This window comes from Gadus morhua, chromosome 2 (genome assembly GCF_902167405.1).
Source record: "Gadus morhua chromosome 2, gadMor3.0, whole genome shotgun sequence".
Taxonomy (NCBI): Eukaryota; Metazoa; Chordata; class Actinopteri; order Gadiformes; family Gadidae; genus Gadus; species Gadus morhua.
In genome coordinates, this window is record NC_044049.1 from 27,402,859 (window position 1) to 27,414,921 (window position 12,063).

At 47.8% G+C, this 12,063-nt stretch overlaps 2 protein-coding genes and 1 long non-coding RNA gene across 3 annotated transcripts; all 3 read right to left on the bottom strand.

Annotated features, from left to right (window-relative positions):
* Window positions 1–517: 517 nt before the first annotated feature.
* Window positions 518–6,630, bottom strand: zgc:86896 (actin-related protein 2/3 complex subunit 1A). The gene is made up of 10 exons (XM_030345842.1): window positions 6,181–6,630; window positions 5,358–5,485; window positions 4,518–4,622; window positions 4,211–4,433; window positions 3,551–3,658; window positions 2,883–3,089; window positions 1,752–1,827; window positions 1,344–1,534; window positions 932–1,021; window positions 518–697 (listed from the first exon to the last, which is right to left on the bottom strand). Exons 2-10 carry the CDS (start codon window positions 5,419–5,421, stop codon window positions 667–669), a joined length of 1,095 nt encoding a protein of 364 aa, XP_030201702.1. The 5' UTR covers window positions 5,422–5,485; window positions 6,181–6,630; the 3' UTR covers window positions 518–666.
* A 223-nt stretch (window positions 6,631–6,853) lies between these two features.
* LOC115557297 (stonustoxin subunit beta-like) lies at window positions 6,854–9,762 on the bottom strand. Its single transcript, XM_030375017.1, has 3 exons — window positions 9,075–9,762; window positions 8,149–8,625; window positions 6,854–6,876 (listed from the first exon to the last, which is right to left on the bottom strand). Exons 1-3 carry the CDS (start codon window positions 9,376–9,378, stop codon window positions 6,854–6,856), a joined length of 804 nt encoding a protein of 267 aa, XP_030230877.1. The 5' UTR covers window positions 9,379–9,762.
* Window positions 9,763–9,983: 221 nt separating this feature from the next.
* LOC115537307 (uncharacterized) lies at window positions 9,984–10,429 on the bottom strand. Its single transcript, XR_003974792.1, has 3 exons — window positions 10,359–10,429; window positions 10,105–10,217; window positions 9,984–10,020 (listed from the first exon to the last, which is right to left on the bottom strand). It is a non-coding gene; the product is annotated as an uncharacterized LOC115537307 (long non-coding RNA).
* Between the last annotated feature and the right edge of the window lie 1,634 nt (window positions 10,430–12,063).

The window sequence follows — 12,063 nt, forward strand, 5'->3', positions numbered from 1 at the left end:
ATATACAACATCCAAAGATACTGTGTGTACGTGTGTGTGCGTGTGTGTGTGCGCGCATGTGTGCGTGCGTGTGTGTGCGCGTGTGCATTAGAGCCTGTTTAAAAGCATGTGGGGGTGTCCTTGTTAGCCTTCAAGGACTCCATTGGGGTTAGCCAGCGCAGGAGTCATTTACGATAGTCATTTTCAATAACTGCATTTGGCACTTTTCTTTTATAATTTTCAATTATAAATTTCATGTTTCGTTATAGCTATACTAGTAACACAAAATCGACCAGAATTAGCGTCTTTATGATTGACAGGATTACCCGCCACTTCAGCCGGAAATAGGGTTGATTCATCCTCAAGACATTGCATTGTGGACAACATTGTGTGGCTGGGTTCTGCCTGTAGGTATTTGCGAAATGCAAATTCCATTAGTAACAATGTTAAACTCTTTGTAAATCTTTACATTTAAGCATTACATTTTTCCTTTTAAAAACAAGATTGTAAACAGCATAGGCAATCAAAAGAACAAAGGTAGAATCAAGTTTCTTTATTGCACCTTTTACAAAGAGAAGTCATTCAATAACAAGACCCGTTGAGGAGCTGCTTGTCTTGGGAGTGTTGTGATGAAGAGGACCTGGATGTGTCTCAAGACAATACCGGTAGATTCATGAGTCCTTATCTTCAAGAAATTGAACCAACCTTTGTATCAATGCTGGAGAGGGGAGAGAAGAAAAAAATGAAATGTCGATCGTAAGAAATGTGTCCGATTTCCGCAGTCCCTTAGGATCAATGTTCAGCAATTGAATGCAAAAAACTGCTTGCTTCAATGCAAGTTAAGGTCAGTCTGCATACATATAATTTATCCAAAAATCGTATCTAAAACACAGCAAATGACATATTTACTTACTGCAGTTCGATGAACCAAGCACCCTTTTATAACTGTCACCTTAAACTCCCATACGACCATGGCTCCATCGAGGGACACGCTGCTGTACTTCTCAATCCTGGCTCTCTCCCCAGAATAAACACGCAGCTGCTGTGGACACAGGACACGCTCAGACTGAGTGGAAGCCCTGTCAGGCAAGAGCACAAGGTGCGTGTGTGCGTGCGTGCGTGCGTGCGTGCGTGCGTGCGTGCGTGTGGTGCGTGCGTGCGTGGCGTGCGTGCGTGCGTGCGTGCGTGCGTGCGTGCGTCCTATACCCTTGAACATGGTCAGGCTTGAAGCCCCTTAAAACAAGTGTTGTGTCGGGTGGTATCCACCGCGGGGGGTCCTGCTGGACTGACGGCCCCGGCGGCAGAACCCTTAACTACACACACACACACAGGGCCGTGGCGGCGGTGGCAGTGCGGGCCCTCACGTGATGCTGTTCTGGTGCAGGGCGTTCAGGTCGTTCATGTCGTCGTCGGTGGCCCTCTTGTCCAGGTTGCGGAAGTGCTGCATGGCGGACATGCTGCCCTTGGACGCCTGCTTTGGGATGTCCAGCTTCTTGACGAAGCTCAGCTGGCCGGGTCCCTGGTAGGAGAACTGGTACGGGACGCAGTCGTGGCCCTGGGACAGGGGCCGAGCATCGGTTGGTTAGACAGTTGTTATATGAACAGTATTGTTAAAGATACACAGAGATCTAGTTTTCATTAGCCACAACAACAAAAATGTAGACGGTACAGGGCATCAAATGAAAAGGTTATTACAAACACTTGCACACACAGCACCCACACATGCACACATGCGCACACACACCACACACACACACAAGTGCTATACTTACAGCAGCCACAATCTCAGTCGGGCTAACGTAGAGCACGCTCATCAGAGGCAGACGGTCTGTGGTCAGTGGGGTTGCCCTAAACACAAGAGGTCACAGGTCAAGGGGTAAGAAAGGAATACACAACAGCCTCATGTTTCTTTGTTGGAGAATAAAATATGAAATCTATCATTACACACATTGTGGAACGATGCACCAGTGGTTCCAAGCTCTACATGGAAGCATCCTGTCGGCTGAGTTCCTTCCTACTACCCAAACAATTCCATCTCTTACTTCCTGCGGTGTGAGCTGTGTACATCATTTAAGAGTCCCCGGTGAAACATTTATACGGACACCAGCAAGGGGAAGAAGGAGAAGATGGAGTTTCTTGCCGAATAATTTGACAAAGCAATATCAGAAACATAATCATTAAAAGGGGACCTATTATGCTTTTCGACTTTTATGACCTATAAACGTTGTTATAATGATTGATAGTCATGTTTAACCATACACAAAAACGATGTAGATTTTCGGGAAAACTCTTCCTCTCATCTTGGCGCTAAAAGCATTCTCTGTCCAACGCTCGGTTTCGTCCTTCGCCGCCCCCTTCGCCCCCCTCCTGCCAACCCAACTCCGTTGTGATTGGTTACCTTCCTTGAAGCGCACGCGCGGGCAGATTTGACCAGACCGGCATATGGGGGGCGTGGCAGGAGTGCCTCTACGTAGATGATTTGGAAGTGCAAACAAGTGAATCTCAAACGTTGTCCCCGAGTGTTTAGCGCTCTGCACAGCCACCCCAGACTGTCAGCATGGAATACGTGGAAATGCGTGTACGTCATTATTAGACACTTTAGTATGGTTAAACATGACCATCAATCATTATAACAACGTTTATAGGTCATAAAAGTCGAAAAAGCATAATAGGTCCCCTTTAAAGTAATAGAAACCGATAAATCTCTCACAGAAGTCTCTCTCTCCTCTCTCTCTCTCTCCCCCCCCCCCCCCCCCCCCCCCTCTTTCTCTCTCTCTCTCTCTCTCTCCTCTCTCTCTCTCTCTCTCTCTCTCTCTCTCTCTCTCCCCCCCCCCCCACCTCCCTCTCCCTCTCTCTCCCCCCCCCCTCTCTCTCTCCCCCCCCTCCCCCCCCATGCTGCTCACTCCTTGCCGTGCGCTGCGTCCACCACCACCAGGCTGCTGCTGTGGGTCACCAGGGCCAGCTGGTCTCCGCTGGGGGAGAAGGAGACGCTGTGGACCCAGCCCCCGCAGTCCTTCTGCTCCAGCAGCAGCTCCCCGAACGGCATCTTGGCCCCCCAGGCCGTGGGCCCCGGCTTGTCCTCGATGTCCTTGATGTAGGCCGAGAACACCCTGTGTAGGATGTTGTGTCACATGACGCCACAGGTTGATATTACGGACATGACACGATGTTGACATTTGAACCAATACCCATTCACTAAACCTGGATGCATTGGATTGAAATACAACCAATCAGAGAAGCTAAACGTGTGACCCAACAGCGGCAGCCATCTTGGTTGTTTATGACAGTGCCTCGCTGCGCCCCCAGGGGGCGCACCTCTCCGGAGTCGCTGTATAATCGCCAGCTCATATTAGATAAATGGTTACGATTGGCCCGGCCTGGGCCAGGACGGCTGGAGGAGGGCCAGAGGCATGCGCCAGGGCAAATAAAACACGAGCTTACACATTTGTCTGGCTCCCGGGCCAAGTCACAAACAACCAGCGGTGTTATTTCCCTCCTTTGATTAGATTTGAACATTTAAGTTCCTTCCTGTAGCTTGCATTGATCAGAGGTGGGTCTCTCTCTCTCTGACCTGCAGTCCAGGTCGGAGGATCCGGCAGCCAGCAGGATGTTGTTCGGGTGCCAGTCCAGGCTAAGCACGGTGGAGCGGATGGCCTTCTTGATGTGCTTGCTCAGCCACCTGCCCAAGACCCCCCACAGACCACAGCCGTTATTATTACATCAAATAATGTTGATGCAATTGTTTCATTTCAAACTGTAAGTAGATCCAATCATTTTTTGATTTTGGGGGTTCTGATATTTTCTCCCCCTCACTAGAAATAATAATAATAATACATTTAATTTAGAGGCGCCTTTCAAGGCACCCAAGGTCACCTTACAGAGCATAAAGTTATCATAAATCGTTTAAAAACAAGACATTGTGGAAAAATAATAATAATAAATAAATGAATAAGTAAATAAATAAAACAAAAACAAGACAAAACAAACAAACAATCAAGAACGGGTGAGTTTTGAGTTGTGATAGCTCGATATAAGCTCCTGCAGAGTAACTAGATGTCGATGTAGATCTGATTATTGTGTGTACAGAGGAGCAGGGGTCTATGGGGTTCTTTACTGTACCGACAGCGATATTTTGTTGTTTCTCTTTCTTCTGACAAATGTACCTTGGATAAAAGCGTGCCGCTAGATGCCCTAAATGTATATGTAAATGCATCTCAACACTTAAAATCACCAGTCATTCTCCTTCTCGAAGTAGCAGACGGAGATGAGTCGCGCGGCGCTGCCCAGAGCGAACTTGTTCTCCAGGGGCGACCACTTGACGCAGGTCGCCGCCCGGTTGATCCGGACCAGCACCAGCGTGGGCTTCCAGACCCCGTCCTTCAGGCTCCAGACATAGGCGTTACGATCCGAGGCACACGTCACGATGCGGTTGGACTCGGGGGCCCAGTCGATTCCTGTAGCGACGGGTAGCCTTCATTAGTCTGCGTTTTAAGGGTACTCCAGTATGGGTGTGAACCAGCAGAGATGTACGGCCTTACCAGTGATGCGTCCACTGTGCTCAGTCAGCTCCTGAGTCTTGTCCCATTCTTTGCCGTTCTTTTGATAAATGCTTACAACATTGTTGTTGGGGCTGACCGCGAGCTCTACACAAAAAACAAACAAACTTTCTTTAAAAAAGCAAAGTTGACAATAAATACCGATTGATTCTTTGATGGTTACGTTTTTGGTCACTTCCCAACAACAAGAATGATACTTTAATGAGTTAAATTATATGAGTAGGAAATAGTTAGATACCATTTATATTCTCTCTTCATTGTGATACCAGATATATGCTCTCTTAGCACTGCAATTTGTTTCTTTGGTTTATTCACAAGGTCCACATGGTGTGACAATGCATACAATACTCATATATTACCCCCCCCCTCCACCTTCTGTACTACGTACCACTAAGTACCATTGAAAATAACCAAATAGGGTTTTCAAATTCCATTCCCTGCACTCTCACTCTATTCCCCCGCACCCTTCATGGCTACTTGAAGACAAGGGAGAGAGAAACGCAACCTCAAGGTTTGAGCCCCATCTTCTAGAAACGGAATTCTTTGGTTACAGAGTTTGGAGAAAGCATAGCTAGTGTTTGCATACCTGTGTGTGTGTGTGTGTGTGTGTCTGTGTCTGTGTCTGTGTCTGTGTGTGTCTGTGTCTGTGTGTGCGTGTTTGTGTGTGTGTGTGTGTGTGTGTGTGTGTGTGTTTCTGTGTGTGTGTGCGTGTGCGTGTGTGTGTGTGAGTCTGTGTGTGTGTGTGTGTGTGTGTGTGTGTGTGTGTGTGTGCGTGCGTGCGTGCGAACAGGATCTACCATAGAGGCAACCTGTTTCACCTACGCGTCTTGTCTTTGTTCCAGGCGTGGCAGGACAAGGGCTCCAGGCCGAAGCTGTACAGGGACATGTCTCAACCCGCAGAAGAATGCGGTCGAGAAGGGAGTGGCCTGCGTGGCGATCGCTGCTGATGCCTATCATAAGACAAGATAAGATAAGAGGAGACTGAGCGTCAGTTTGTTACATTGTACAAGTGTTTGTTTTTCGTTTTGTATTGACAGACGAGTTGGAACTGCGATGGTCGACTGCTTTGGAGCAATACAATATTGTGTGTACATAATTTTAATGGAAAGACCTAATTTGATGTGTATTTTAGTACTTTGGATCCTGCGTCCAAACCTCCCTTGGTCAATATTGGCTTAATTATCGTGGTCTTTCTACTATGCAAACATGCCATGAATTTTGCCCCACAGCTGAGCGTTGAACGAACTTCCTTGTTTCTAAGGGAAACACATCCTGGCTAGTGGACGTGGGACATGCCTTGTTCTCTGGATACATCCTGTCTACAATTGCAATCACCTGACCATGTAGCGACCGCATGGTGAAATATCAACAATTCAGATAAAATTCCATCAATGCATATTTTTTTCATATCATGCAAGACGTACGGCTGTTCTACGCCGTTCTCTCCAGTTCACTTGCGTTCCCATTTAAACAATGAATGCTTCTGTTCTCAGGCCACCTGGTTAAGGGCTTGGGCCGCGTAATCAAGTTACGACATGGATAACAGCACTGAGCTCTGGAACAATAGCAAAACCATGGACTTTGACAACAACAACATTGAACAAACTCATGAGGCAAAGGAACGTTTGAAGGAGGTCATGCTCACGGGTGCCTGGAGGTGGAGGTGGAGGTTATTTTCCTGAGATCAAATCCGTGGACTCTGGGCAGTCAACACGAATGGAGCAGTGTCTGACGGAGGAGGTGAAGGAAGTGGCAGAGATTACAGCGAAGGAAGGAGTGAAGGCAGAGGGGTGTGTCTCGGTGGAGCAATGGGGGACAATAGAAATCCTTCCAGCCATAATGCCTTCCAGCCACTGCCCTCTGGGGGGCGTTACAGGACGATTGCCTCCAGAACAACCCGGTTAAAAAACAGTTTCATCCCAACTGCAATAAACTTTCTTAACTCGGAACGTTAAGGATTAAGCATGGCCCTTATGTATTGTGTAGTGTGTATTTCTGTATGTATATCTGTGTTATATGTTTTGTAAGTTGGAACCTGTACCAAGCTGACAACAAATTCCACCAGCCTGGCTGTGTGGTCATTAAAAGAATCAATCAATCAATCAATCAATCATTACCCAACAGAAGAGGAAGAAGGGCAGTGAGAGAGTGTCCGGCCGTCTGTCTGTGGTTTCTTTCTACAACCGACACTGAGGCCCCCCCCCCCAACCAAAACCCAGGGAGGAGGTCCCAGAATAAAATCGGAATAACATTTGTTTTATGTATAATTTCAGATTAATATATTATTATTATTAAGGCACTTATGGAAGCATTATTCACTAATAAAACAAGAAATCATTGGCTGAACACATGAGAACATTCAGTTGGATCCACTGAGTTGTTTATTACAATTATGCTTCATTAACAAAAAAGACAGAAAAATAGTCCCTTACATGAACACAATAAACACGAGGACTAAAACAATAGAAGCAGCAGACTTTACAAATCATCAACAGGTGAGCACATATCTTTAATAACTGAACATGTTCTGCGGCCGCTTGGTTCCAGACAGAACACAAAAGATCAAGATTCAGTTTAAAGTCATTTACAACATGCAACATTATCCCATCGACATCTTGGTTATTATGAATAAAACATAACATCTGCTTTAAATCAGGTCGCGAATCAGGGATTATGACAAAAATGATGATATAAGAGCCCTTAAGACTTAAATTGTTACATATAAAGATTGACCATCAATAGGTATTTTATGTACATTTCAAATAATAAATGTGCTTATCTAACTATGGGAGATCTTAAAAGCCTTTTCATGGTTTATCATGCTATACCAGAAGAGAGAGAGAGAGAGAGAGAGAGAGAGAGAGAGAGAGAGAGAGAGAGGGAGAGGGAGGGGGAGAGAGAGAGAGAGGGAGAGAGAGAGAGAGAGAGAGAGAGAGAGAGAGAGAGACAGGGAGAGAGAGAGAGAGAGAGAGAGAGAGAGAGAGAGAGAGAGAGAGAGAGAGAGAGAGAGAGAGAGAGAGAGAGAGAGAGAGAGAGAGAGAGAGGCCCCGCCGACCCCCCTCAGCACCCTTCGTGTGTGTGTGTGTGTGTGTGTGTGTGTGTGTGTGTGTGTGTGTGTGTGTGTGTGTGTGTGTGTGTGTGTGTGTGTGTGTGTGTGTGTGTGTGTGTGTGTATTTACGCAGGGGCCACGTAAATACCGCCGATGAGCCCAGAGCCCCGGAGGAGGTCCTTTTGTTTTCTACACCCGACACAGAGAGGCTGAGGACCCCCCCCACCCATAACCCCACCCCCGGGAGGAGGTCCTGAGGAGACGCTGAGGACCCCCCTGAGGACCTCACCCCCTCCCTCCCCCCTCCACCCTCCACTCCTCACCCCCTCCACTCCTCACCCCCTCCCTCCCCCCTCCACCACCCTCCCCCTTCCACCCCCTCCACCACCCTCCCCCTTCCAACCCCTCCACCACCCTCCCCCTTCCACCCTCACCCCCACCCCCCCAGAGCCCCGGGAGGCTCCTGCTGCCCCCCGCTCTCTTTCTACACCCGACACAGAGAGGCTGACCCCCCCCCCCTCCACCCTACCCCCACCCCCAGGAGGAGGTCCTCCTGGGTGAAGGAGGACCAGTAGGTGTGGAGGTGTGTCAGTGTGTCTGAGGACCCTCCTCCACCTGGGGACACTCTGTAGAAGGACAGAGAGCCAGCAGGCCGGTCCAGATACACTCCTACTCTGGTGGAGCCAGCGGCGCGGAGAGGGAGGGTTGTCACTATACCGTCGTACCAGGCAAAGTAACGACCATCATAACAATCAAGACTCCAGGACTTGTTGTTCCGTCCAAGCCAGCTGTCATCACCCCCTCCTCTCCTTGTGATTCCCCTGTATGTCACTCCTATAACAACCAGTCCTTCCCTCTCTACCTCCCAGTAACAGCGGCCAGTCAGAGCCTCTCTACCCAACACCTGGGGCCAGGAGTCAAATCTCTCTGGGTGATCCGGATACGACTGGTCCCCTCCACCCCACGTCACCTTCCTGTTGTCCTCAGACAGAGAGAGGTATCCGTTGGCCGTGTTGGGGTCCAGTGTGAGGTCACAGGCATCTGAGGGAGAACCAGACATGATGAGCTGCTGAACCGCTCTTCATCCTCATCATCATCATCATCATCACTAGTACTGTTCTCCTGCGCTCTGTGTACATATACATAGATATGAACACATACATACATGTACATATGTACACATACATAGATACACACACCTCAACAATAACGTTATGAACACATCAACAACAATATTATGAAAACATCAACAACAATGTTATGAAAACAATCAGAATCAGAATCAGAAAGGATTTAATTGCCAAGAAGGGTTTTACACCAACCAGGAATTTGGCTTGGTGAGTAAGGTGCATACATTAAGACAATAACAATGAACAATGAACAAACAGTGATAGATATATAACACAATGTAAACAAGCAGGGACATAAGTGATCAATTAAAAATAGGATGAATACATCAACAAACGTCTCTCCTTGGATCCAGGACTTACCAAAGACAAGCAGCTCAGCGCTGTGATTGGCCGTGCCAGCGCTGTTACTCGCCACGCAGCAGACCGTGTTAACGCCGTACCTCCCACCTCTGACGAAGAGGAAGCCCCTCTCCACCCAGGCCTCTGATTGGTCGTCTGTGCCGTCCCTCTCCAGGGGCCTGCCGTTGTGGAGCCACTCTACTGTGGGCTCCGGCGTGCCGCCGGCGTGGCAGGTGTAGCGGGCCGTTTGGCCCACGGGCAACATGTGGGTAGAGGAGTGGAACTCTGTGATGCTGGGGGCCTCCTCCTCCTCCTCCGTGGGCATCACTGAACCTGAAGAAACCAGGAGGAGAGGAGTGAACGTCTACAACACGGATCTAGAGATGCAGCGTCAGACACTCCCTTCACTCTCTCCTAACACCTGTCCACTAGAGGGCGATCCAGGGGATTCACACCCAGTATTCTGGCCTCCCTTTTCATACATGATTGAGTATCACAGCAATGTCTACAAAGATTACCCAGGGAGGGGAAGTCACTCCACGAAGAGATTAACGAGTCGGGGGCGGAGCTTGTGGAGGAGAACGCAAAACCGTTCAGCAGCTCCAATAGAAACTAGTGCAAGTGAACCCAGAAAGGGTTGACCCTTGTGACCTGACCTCAGTAGACCACAATAGAAACCTGACCTCAGAAGACCTAAGCACATCCAACAACCTTTCAACTCTTAAAGAGTGTATTTACTGTATCTACGGCACAGAGAACAGAAAGGAGGAACCGTTCTCCACTCATGAACACAAACAAAGTCTACGGACCCTCTTTGTTCCGCTCAGCCTCCAGATGATCCAGGTCTAGGACCTTCTCACAGATCCAGTGGTGCAGTCTTTTACACGGTTCTTCAGACCAGCCGTCCTCCCCTGCTACGACACAGTCTCTTGCTCCGCCGTCATCGCGTGGTTTAACGTGTCTCCAACTGAGAACCACGAGGAGGAGACAGTGGAGGTCAGTCTGTCACTCTCAGAGAAGAGATAATGCTGAACAGAGTCTTCAGCCTTACCTTGAGGTCATGGGGGTACCATCCACCCACTTGTGGGTCCCCTCCTTCTCTCGATCACTCAGTCCAATCCAGGAAGAACCCATCAATCTGCTGACAACCCTGGAAACCTGGTTCTAAAAGGTAAATGCATCTGTTGTTATGACCACACACACACACACACACACACACACACACACACACACACACACACACACACACACACACACACACACACACACACACACACACACACACACACACACACACACACACACCAGTTCTTCTCTGCTGTTGATGACCACCAGGTCTGCCTTTCTCTTCTGACAGTCTTCTCTACTGGCCCTCCAGCCCTTCTTAGTAGTAGAAACACGGTAGAGACTCTTGTCGTGAAGCATCCAGCCCTGAAGTGTCAATTCATCTGTTGAATGTAAAAGAACATCCTGAACAAACAGAGAACTGCTTATCTTACGGTCTTCGTTACGGACACACAACCCTGAGACCTGACCTTAACAGACCACATAGAAGCATGACCTTAATAGACGACAATAGAAACCTGACCTTAGTAGACCACAATATGAATCACAGAAGCAGAGGGTGTTTTTGAAATTAATGTTAATGACGCGATTGATTTAATAACTTTGATAAAACCCTCACCGAGTTCATCCAGTAAGTGCTCTCTCTCCTCTATCCAGGGTGACGGTGAGTCTAGGACAGGACAGAGGAATACAGAAGATATGAGCTCTAAAACAGAACGACATCGTCTCTAAACATCACAGGACCCACAGCCAACCAAACACAAAGTCCATAATATTAATACTAATTAAAATAGCAATAACTACAGTTATCAATATCATTATTGCTATTGTTACAATTATTCATATTAGTAGGCCTAACACAAATTCTAACAAATACAATAATGATCATTATCATTGCTATCATTCCAGGTTGAGCGCGCGCATTGCAAACTCAACCTCTAGTTGTAATTAAACCCATAGCTATAATGTGGAAACCCCAGTCGATAATGGAACACATTTCTGAGCACATAATATAATAACATATTGCCTATAATGTTACAACGTATAACATTTAGGTTCAGCTATAACGTAATGAAGCAAGCATAATAAATTTCTCTTCACGTTATGAAGCAAGCATCTTTTGCCCGCCAACGGAGCTTCATGCCAATTCATTGTCAACCACGGCCGAGATAACCACCGTAGCATGTCTCTACCTGTTGTGGAAGAGCGAGGGACGGCGGAGAACAGGACGCAGTCGGTCCATAATATCGTAATGACCACGGAAGAGGCAGTGAATGAAGTATTGATCAGACAGCGATTTATTAGATACCACCGCTAAACCGTTGGAACGCGCAAGACCGGTAACCATAGCAACGCCAGTAAACAAACCCCTCGAAGACCAATCCCTACGCGCAACGGCCATCCGGAGGCTCACACAGCTTTTGGCCGTAATATAACACATTAAATTATATAATATTATACACTATTAGATATAGAGCTCCGGGAGTGCAAACGGCAACAATCCCTTTCTCCTCCATGCTGCGGTTCACACCGGACGGCACTGCGGGGAACGGTTGGCCGGTTGAACGCTGATTGGCTGTTACGTTACGTCCCTCAGTGGCCACGCTGTTGAATGCTGATTGGCTGTTACGTTATGTCACTCAGTGGCCACGCTGTTGAATGCTGATTGGCTGTCATCACACGAATGTCGCGGCAAAGTTCAAATATTTCAACTCGAGTGAAAGGCTGCAGCCTTCACTTCGGGAAACAGCCAAAGTGTCGCATTGCAAATCCTCATGAACGCGCTCGCCGGTGCAGGGTGCTACAAATCAAATCTTGTAGCAGGATTTTTTCTAGCAAAAAATCTGCCCGATTCGCATCTCTACGTTGAATTTGTATGGAGTCATGTCGCCCCTTCGCGTTTGGTGTGGACGCACCTTCACTTGTGCGACAGGCCTGCTATTCT

Bases quoted from the DNA above. Each gene is read 5' to 3' on its own strand.
- LOC115557297 (XM_030375017.1), bottom strand. From the start codon at position 9,378: ATGCCCACGGAGGAGGAGGAGGAGGCCCCCAGCATCACAGAGTTCCAC. The intron at 8,626-9,074 runs GTAAGTCCTGGA...GTTCTCCCTCAG, and splicing joins CGCTGAGCTGCTTGTCTTTG to ATGCCTGTGACCTCACACTG. The intron at 6,877-8,148 runs CCTTCACCCAGG...TCATGTGTTCAG, and splicing joins CCTCCACACCTACTGGTCCT to CCAATGATTTCTTGTTTTAT.
- zgc:86896 (XM_030345842.1), bottom strand. From the start codon at position 5,421: ATGTCCCTGTACAGCTTCGGCCTGGAGCCCTTGTCCTGCCACGCCTGG. The intron at 3,090-3,550 runs GTCAGAGAGAGA...CATCCTACACAG, and splicing joins TCCTCCGACCTGGACTGCAG to GGTGTTCTCGGCCTACATCA. The intron at 1,022-1,343 runs GTGAGGGCCCGC...CTGTGTCCACAG, and splicing joins CTGCACCAGAACAGCATCAC to CAGCTGCGTGTTTATTCTGG.